The 9,919-nt window shown below is 38.9% G+C and overlaps 1 protein-coding gene across 1 annotated transcript; it reads left to right on the top strand.

The window, feature by feature from the left end:
* The first annotated feature begins 1,012 nt into the window (after positions 1-1,012).
* On the top strand, positions 1,013-2,590 carry LOC122061433. The gene has a single exon (XM_042624687.1). It carries the CDS (start codon positions 1,040-1,042, stop codon positions 2,558-2,560), a length of 1,521 nt encoding a protein of 506 aa, XP_042480621.1. The 5' UTR covers positions 1,013-1,039; the 3' UTR covers positions 2,561-2,590.
* The last annotated feature ends 7,329 nt before the right edge of the window (positions 2,591-9,919 follow it).

Below are 9,919 nucleotides of genomic sequence, written 5' to 3'. Positions count from 1 at the left end.
ATTATTTTTTTTCCTTGACAAATATATACTATTATTTGTTATGATAGAAAGTGACTAATGGACAACCTAACAACATTTGCTATGATAGACATGGTTAAAATTAATTAGTATTAGATAAAAAAATGATAAATGATCCCCAATTAAAAAGCTAGATTGGATTTAGGTGTTCATAAAAACATGAAATATTAGAATTTAGTTATAAACAGTCAGTTTTATTTCATTTTTAACACCAAAATAAACTCGTAATAAACCTGTATTTTTGCTTTTGAATTATTACGGAGAAAGCATATCAAACACGTACTATATCATTGCCGTTCGTATTTTATTGCATTGAATTTCTAAAAGGTATTATTATTGCATGACCCCATTTAATTGTTACATGTATCCGTTCCCATATTATTATCGTTCCTAAACTTACTAACTATGATTATAAATAATCGATCATGATTAATTATTACTGTCAATCGATCTCTCTGAGATGTCCATTGGACTACAATCAAGCACTTTGAATGTCCAAATCTTAATCGTTGTAAAGGCCGCAGCTTAAGGTTATGTAAGCCGATATGATAGAAAACATTTGCTCAAAAATTAAATAAAACATAACATAATTTTAAGAACGTGGTAATATTTCGGTGAGTACAGATCATCTAATAATTCTTCTTTTTCTTTTGGTAAAAGATCATCCAATAAATTAAAGAAGGTAAAGAAGGTAAATGAAATGGAAAACCCTTTCAAGCTTTTAGGCTAATAAATTAACTAGCAACTAGTGGCCTAGTGGGTCAGAGTGTGGCACTCTAGACTTCACACGTGTCAGATTTTTGTGAAAGATGGTAGCATGGAACCAAGTTGGCCTTCCTTTCCCATTCACCATTAAAATAGCATATCTAGGTTTGATCGTAGTAATGAAGACAGGGCTCACGAAAACCGTTAGATGGATACCCTCCATTGCAGTGTACTCCGAAGCAGTCAAAGCTACTCTACCCTTCACGCTCTTTCTATATTATCCGAACTTTTTTCCCTTGGAGAGAGGGAGAGAAGGATGGGTACCTTCGCAAGGGTGAAGAGCGGCGGCGAGGGCTGGGGTTTGGGATTCCTCTTAGTGTTCTTCCCTGAAGAAGACAACGACGATGACCACAAATACATCGACAAGAGGAGAAGGCTTTCTTGCTCATCCTCTTCCTCTTCCTCTTCGTCTCCAATCAAATCAACAAGTAGCAGATGCAGTGGAAGCAATCTTCTCATCAAAAGATCCCAATCTACTATCTCCATTTGTGCTCTTATCATCTTCTTCACTCTGTTTTTCTTCACACTCTGCACTTTCGAACCCACCTCCACCAATCCCACAGTACCACGAAGATGGCTCCCCGAGCCCAAGAGATCTTCTTCGTCTTCTTTTTATTTTAAATGGATTTCCAATATTTGGGAGAGAAACGATGATTCAAGAACGATTTCAGATTCTGCTTTGCAGGGGATGGGTACTCTGTTTAGGAGAGGAACAAGAGCTATGAATCACCTTCTTGGAGGGCATTTAGTGGATGACACAACCGACGATGAGCTCCGTTTGTTCCTCAGGTCTCTACATCGATCGGGTCTCACTGCTAGATCAGATGTCGTTTTCATTTTCCCATCTGCAATTCCTTCAAATTCCACTTCTGTAATTCAGGAAGAGAACGATTCGTTCTTGAAATTCCTTCGCCTTCACAGAGAAAACAACAATTCGGCTAACAAGGGAATTGGTTTCGACTTGACCCAATTCGTGAAATCAGGTTCAGGTAACAGAGAGGAGCGGCAGCCACTATGGGGAAGACGAATTCACGGAAATTGGAGCAACGCAGAGGGTGGTGGCAGAGAAGATGAGTTTACCGAGTTGAGTTATGGTTCGGTGGTGGGTTTTGAGGCCGCGGAGCTTGACCCGGAGAACTCGCTATCCGGGTTCTTAGATCACGTCCCAATGAGCCTAAGAAGGTGGGCTACTTATCCGATGCTTCTTGGGCGAGTCCGGCGCTATTTCAAGCACTTTATGTTGGTGGACATCAAGAAAGTGGTGGTGCTCGGAGACTCACTCACCCGAGTCAAGAGTTGGAGAGCTGAGTCAGTCTATTTATGGTCGAAGACGGAGAGTTCACACCATGGACATGGCCGGAAGAACTCGGGCGGAACTCAATCTCGCAATCTGAACGAGTCAAAACCATTGAACCCAGCTGCGATCGTGGGTGGAACTCGGGGTGTGCACCGCCTGTCGAACGTAGTGTTGATGGAGATCGTGAGAGCTGCGATTCAACACAGAAGTAAAAGCGAAAGCAAGACTTTAGTAACTGAGTCAACAGTCTTGAACCAACTCGTTGAGAACGGATCGTTGTTGAAGAACATGGAGATAATCACGGTAACCGAGTCTATTCCCGATTCGAGATCGCTCTTGAGTCGAAACTCAAATCGTCTTTTATATCATCATAATAGAATTATCCTTTTTATAGTTCATCGTGGGAGTAATAATCTTCTCAATTTCGTTCAATTCTTCAAAAAGAGATTTGTTCAAATCGTGGAAGATTCTCTACATTAAATACAAATTATATCAAGAACTTCCCATCAATTATAGCTAAGATATATTTTTATCTATAAAATTTTCAGAGTAAAAAATTAGGTATCTTTTAATAAGAGGTGACCTTGGTAAGAACAATGGATCATTAGTTTATAACTAAAGCATGTCTTCACATTATATATGCTTTTTTTTTTTTTTTTTTTGAAGTTATTCCAAGTGAAGCACCTCATATTTCGTTTTAAAAAATGGGTGAGTGGTAGCAGGACGTACGTATTGCAATCTTATTTTCACTTTCTTTTAATATTAACTGTCCATTTAATTTTAGATTAATCTAAACCATCTATTAGTTTTTTATATTATAACTGATTCATAGTTTTTAGGGTGGAAAGATGACGGACGTGGTTACTTAACTTGTCTAATATTTTTTTATATAAATAAATAAATAAAAAATAAAAATCCAATATAAACGGACTCATCCTTCGATTTTGTTAGGAAATCTCAATTCTCTCTCTCTCTCTCTCTCTCTCTCTCTCTTTCTCTCCTTGCTTTTTCTTAACGTTGTTCTTTCTTTCTATAACCGCCATCATCATCATCTCTCTCTCTCTATCAAAATAAGATGAGATAAGAAAAAAATCAACATAACTATTTTCAAGCACTGAGCATATGAGAGACTTGGCCACATATATCCAAATACCATGTTTACATATTAATCATCAGGGAAGGGATTTGGACAGTAAAGTTTGCATGTATGGCAAAAGACAAATTTAAATTTATAAAGTAAATAAAGCTATTGAATATCTAGGATTTTATTATTACTTATTGGGTAGATATTATTAACCTATGATAATTTACTATGGATGCAAATCTTCACTGAAATTGGTAAGCAAAACTTCAACTAGACTGAAGAGCGGTGAAAAAAGAAGAAGAAAGAAGGAACTACCTTGAAGAAGAAGCATGGAGAGAGAGATGAAGAGAGGATTGAAATTTTTAAGCGGAATGAAAGGAGGAGTCCGCTTATATTGGGATTTTTATTATTTATTTATTTATTTAAATATTAATAATATTACACATAGTTGTAACTGTTTACAACTCTGTTAGCAGGATTAACATATTTAACACGTGTCAATCATATCACTTACGTGAACATTCACCGAGCTCCGAACATTCTGTATTTCTATTTTTCTGCACGTACTGCGACCATTTTGCCTTAAAAAATATATTTAATCGTTGTGTGTTGAGAGAGAGAGAGAGAGAGAGAGAGAGAGAGAGAGAGAGCCACGAAGGGCATGTGAAGCAACTAAGTGTAGGGAGTGGTGAAGTCATGTGTTTACTGTTTACCTTTAACTGCTCCTACTTTTCCTGATGTTTTGGCAGAAGATGGCAAGTGGGAGTGGACTCTCTAAAAGGCAGTGTGATCCTACACTATTGTAGGACGAATGGAAACATTAATGAAAGCATAAGTAGGGATGTGATTTTAACATTTCATGAGGGGTGGAGTGGTTATTTTGGATTCGAATCTTCTCCAATAATTGATACTCTAATCACCATTCAACCACATAGGCACTAAGGTTAACTGCTCCTAGGTGTTAGGAAGCATACATGAGTTTGGTTGAAGGGTGGTTGGAGAGAGCAGTCGTTGGAGAGGAGTCAAATCCGATTATTTTGCCTCTCACTATGTTTGGATGCAAGCCACACTGCTATTTCAGCTTCTTTTTCTTATGGCAAAATTACATTTATGCTTCCCACCCTTGCTCTCTATCTCTAATTACATTTATATATCACACCCATGAGTCTGGATACCCTCGATCCCCTGCAAGTTAGTAACCACCGCACCCATCTTTCACCATCCATGGGTGTGGAGACACCTTTGGGGTGTGGTCCCACAACACAGAGATGGTGCAAGATGGGGCGGGGGTGGTTACCTACAAAGGAGAGGAACTCTCTCTTTTAAAAATCAGGATCGGATTGGATGGATTAGCTAACTATTCTAGCTCAGTTAATTCTCATGGAGTAATTAGGGTTCAGACCTATTGGAACCGATTTTGACCGATTCTTCACCTGGATCCCATGCCAATTTTGGGTTTTTAACCCTGGCCCTCGTCCATACTATCTGAGAAGAACACACAGCCAACTATCATATGGTAATTTAAAAACATTTCTTTTCCACTCTTCATGTGGATGAAATGAGGATACTAAGGTGGATGAATGGTAACACTAGGAAAGAGAAAATAAAGAAAGAACAAATTTGAGTAAATCAGGGCATTGCTTCTATTCATGATGAAATTTGTTTAAAGTTTGGCAAAGACATGTGCAATGGAGGCTTGCCTTCGGATGCTCCAGTTCAAAGGAGTAAATATTTATTTTAAATTGAAGGAGCTAAAAGAGTTAAAGGTTAGCCTAAAATAACCATAAAACAAGTTATAAAGAGTAATATGTACAATGAAAGAATAGAATCTTATATGACTCAGTTACCCTCTCATCATCATGTCCGTTCTAAATTACCGGGGTAGCTAGGTTAAGATAGTATTTCTATGTTTTTCTTTTCTTTTCTTTTCACATTAAATGACTTCATTGCCTTTAATATATGATACTATTTTATTGCACCTGATTGGCCAGTGGTTCTCCTATCATTGCTCAGAGAACCCTTTCCGCTCAGCGAACCTTCTCCCACTGTACTATAATCTTAAGACGGTAAGAAACTGAAGTGCCACGATAATAGAGATGGGCTAAAAGGTAGCAGCGCTTAAGCGCAACGAACTTTAAAAGACCACATTTAATTTTAATCGTTGATTTATTTTTCTCTAATCTCAACCGTTGATGTCCATACTTGCTACCGGCTGCGAACGTGATCTCTCTCCCCTCCTCCCTCCTCCCTCCTCTGAAGCCAATTGCTTGTGAGACAGGGATGACGACCCCACCTTCTGCAACCTCGTCGCATATATGCTCGATTTGTCGGGTGGCAACACCAGCCTCCCCATTAAATTTTTTTTTTTCTGGCTCTTCTTCGTTGTTTGCGGAGGGTTTCAGATTGGGATGGACTGGGGAATTGCAGGGAGGGCGGAGGTGGGAGCAAGGGGGAGGAGTTGGGGAGCCCTTTGCTTATGAAACTAAACCTAGTTCAGAGGATGGATTCTTCGTCTCCGGCGCCAATGGGGATCTCAATCTCAGTTCACAAAATGGGTTCTCGATCTTTAGATCTGACGGCCTTACGGCTGACTCCGCCATGGCATCCGAGCCTTCCGCAGCCCCTCTGGCCGAGCTTTAGCACAGCCCGTTGTAGGCCCTCATAGCCAGCAACCCCCTTACCCATTTCACTTTCTCTCTCTACTCTCTCTCTCTCTAGGGTTTATTTCATATACAAAGTTCACACGCGTCTCTGCAAATCGAAACTCGAAAGGCAAAGGAACTACAAGTAGAGAATCTGTACCAGTACAATCCAGAGTTATCCGGCGAAGGAAGCGACGGAATCCGGCAATTTCAGGAGTATAAGAGGGTAAGATTTGCATCAGGAAATAGCCAGAGAGAGAGAGAGAGAGAGAGAGAGAGAGAGAGAGGGAACAGGAGGGAGGGAGGATATGGTGAGGTGGGGGTCGCCGCAGATTTACGGCGGACGGGAGAGTTGAGGTGAACGCTGGGTTGGGGGTGAGAGCGAGAGAGGGAGGAGATGCAGACTGCTTGTGAGCCTTCACCGTGACAGTGAATATCCGGTTAATACCTTAAAAGCAATGGATTGCTGAGATTTAACTAAATATAGATCAACGGCTAAGATTAAATTTGGTGTTCGGAAGTTGGCAACGCTTAAGCAGACTGCAGACTGCAGACTGCTTGTTATGTTTTAATTTGTTTGATATAAAAGTAGGGTTTGTTTCCTCCAATACTGATTTCTTCCCTTCTTTAGCAAAAGTCTGAACAGGAATTAAATATTATCATTGCTCACGAAGACTCGAAGAAGGATAAAGGAAGAAAAGCAGTGAGGTTGGCAAAAAGCCAAGTTCCTGTGTCTTTGTTAATAAGCGGGTCCTATTGTATCTTTCTCCTTTCTAATGCTCACAATTTTGGCTTTAGGTGCTCTGTTTTTCCTTTCCCTTTTTCTCAACTCACACAAATAATCAAATGCAGTTTGCAACAAAAGACAATGCACAGTCAGCAATATTAAATAGGACCTTTTTTTTTTTTTTATTTTTTTTTTATTTTTTTTTTTATTGGGTAACGAAACGCTACCAGCTAACACAAGTACACATCCGCATGCACGACCAATAGGAAGATTGGCGGAAGCAATTTTAAAGTGAGCGACACATAGTTTTTCTGCAACCATGTGTCTAGGCATATACCTACGCCAACGGGTAGTGTTCTTTCTTTTATTTTTTATTTTTCGATAGAAACATTTTTAAGATTCCAAAAAAGTCATTTCTCAATAGATAAATTATTTCGATGGTCATTTTCCGGGTAAAGTAGTGTTGCCAAAATATGGAATGGAAAAGCCCTATTGTTGAGGAATATATTTATAATACAGATCTGAAGTTTCATTGCCAAATATAGTATAATGACGAATATATCCATCGTCAAAAAAGATATATTTAATCATGAAATTTAGGAATAGAATTTTTTCTCGTGATGGAATTCCATCAGAAAACATTTTGTATTTGGTGATGGAAAAAGTATTACATCACTAAAGCAAAACTAAAAAAATAATTTACCTGTAATTGCATCCATACATGGTTCATCTCATAAAAAAAAATTGACAGCCTATCTAACATAAGAATACATTACTTTTATCTCACTGAAGAAAAAAAAAAAAATTACTATAGAACCAAAATAATTTCATCTGAATTTTATACGAATAGCTTAGATCCAACATTTTCAATTTCTATCTATTATAGGCATAGACGGACGAAAATGCACATCTCCATTCCTCAAATTCTAGACAATAGTAATTAACCCACTCTCCCCCACCCCCCCCCAAAAAAAAAAAAAAAAAAAAAAAAAAAGACAATACTTACATTGAAGAACCTCTAATAATAGCTTGTTCGTTGTCTTCCCTATTAGAGCTGATAAAGTGATCAACATTCTCCTTTAGCAACCCACAACCATGAAAGCAGCCAAAAACATTTGCTCCATCACAATGCTGACCTAAATATACCACGTCAGTCAGGAGTACAAGTTGGGAAAAATAAAAAAGAAAAGACAAATATGATATATCAATGGTAATCAAGGTTCGTAATCTCAGGATTGGTCTTGAACAATATCGATTCGGATTATTTTGGATTAAATGATTTATCCCTGTTTTATTTTTTATTTTATTTTTAAAATTAGTTTTTATTACCTTTTTACCCTTGGGTTGTACCAGCTGATCAGTTTCAGATCAGTAAAAAATGCGTGATCATTCTCAATCAGTCAATACTGATTCAATCCGGGCTATTTCACTTATCCTTATCCAATTTTTTAAACTATGATACAAAAACCCATGTTTTTCCAAGCTTTCCTAGCACATTCATCTATGACAATTATTGTAAGTGGTATTATTTTATTCAAGGGAAATTCAACTTTTTGTTATTTTGTGTCCATTTCATTAGGTATACAAGTGATATATAGTTCAAGCCTCTTGAGAAAAAAATTGTAGAGATACTTAAGATGATTAGTAGGCCTTATTCAAGAATAAGTGATCCCTTTGATACACAAATTTATTTTTATTTTTTAAAGCTTGTCAGGTTAGGCTCTTTGACATGTTTCATCAATATCTAACTTTAGCACTAGAAATATAAATGGATCGAATATGGATATGATTTAACACTATCCACATTCACATCTGATTAGTTTTCGAACAGATTCAAATATTTTTTAGAAATCAATTTTTTAAATAGAGATTCCCCTAAATGGATATAAATATGAATCAAATATGGATTTTTCACTGTCTATTTACATCATGAGCTATCTGAGTTTAAGGGAGGAAAATTGGAGAAGGCGAAAAACTCGACTAGGGTTGATGTTGAAGGACTGAAACGACAAACCACTAAGGTTGATGTTGAAGTTTCATCCTCATAAATATTTTTGTTTCATTTAATTTTTTATTTAATTATATGCAATATATTGTGAACCGATAAGGGTTTTTCAATATTATAAAATAGGAAAAAAGAATGCTACCTGTTCATTTAGTTCCCACGCACCCTACGAAATTACTGCCCTGTGCCCATGAAATCGTGAATTCATCAATGTTGATGTTCCAACATGCACTCTCATTAGCCCTCGTGTTGGTGCAGAGGCCACGTGACTGACTAGGTAGCGATCTGTTGCCCCATAAAATATTATTTTATCATAATTTTATAATTAAATAAATTATATTAAATGGGCAAATCAATTATCAATTAGATGAAAAATTTGACAAAGAATAGATACAACCTTGTTGAAGCCTAAAGTTGATACCACCCTTGCTCAAGCCCAAAGTAGATACCACTTGACGAGGGTAAATGTCTTTGACCACAGCACGGCCAAGGAGTGTTCGAACTAATGCTGTACTGCCACCTCGACTCCTCATCAGGCCGAGCTGCCACTTCAGTCCTCATCAGGCCGAGCTACCACCTCATCATCTCATCATGTCATACTACCACCTCGGCTCCTCATCAAGCCGAGCTGCCACCTAGGTCCGCATCAGGTCGGCCCCCCATCAGGCTGAGCTACCACCTCGGCTCATCATGCCTTATTGCCACCTCGGCTCCTCATTAGGCCGAGCTGCCACCTTGGTCCTCATCAGGCCGAGCTATCACCTCAGCCCCCCATTAGGCCGAGCTACCACCTCGGCCCCTCATCAGACCGAGCTACCACCTCGGCATCTCCTCAAGCTGTACTGTCACCTCGGCCTCTCCTCTGGGCGAACAGCCACCTTGGCTCGGCATCATCAGGCAGGGCTCCTAGAAACGTGCTCTCATCTATTCCTACATTCAAGGAACGTAATTCTTGATCACAAGGACAAGCCTCTATCCACTACTTGTCATTAGAGGCATTCACCCCTCTCACAATCCACACCTCCTAGATAAGAGAGGAATATTCCCGAAAGATGCCCTGAAATCTGAAATATTCCTGGAATCAGAGAGCCATTCTCCTTAAGGACTCTCCACGGACATTCCCCCTTTCTCCACTCCATCAGTAGCCTATAAATACCAAGGTAAGCCTTTATTGTGGGGATCAATCACTTCTTTTGACTGAAAACTCTCTTGAGTATCTACTGTGGAAAGTTTTGACTTAGGCATCGGAGAGTCCCTCGTCGGGTCAGCCCGACTCTCCCCTGTCTTCTCTTCTGTGCAGATCGACTGAAGCATCAGGAGCTACAAGGAAGATTGACTGATCAATTTTTACCACATCACCACCCTTGCTCAAGACCAAAGC

This window comes from Macadamia integrifolia, chromosome 14 (assembly GCF_013358625.1).
Source record: "Macadamia integrifolia cultivar HAES 741 chromosome 14, SCU_Mint_v3, whole genome shotgun sequence".
NCBI lineage: Eukaryota > Viridiplantae > Streptophyta > Magnoliopsida > Proteales > Proteaceae > Macadamia > Macadamia integrifolia.
This window is presented reverse-complemented; position numbering and strand designations above follow the sequence as displayed.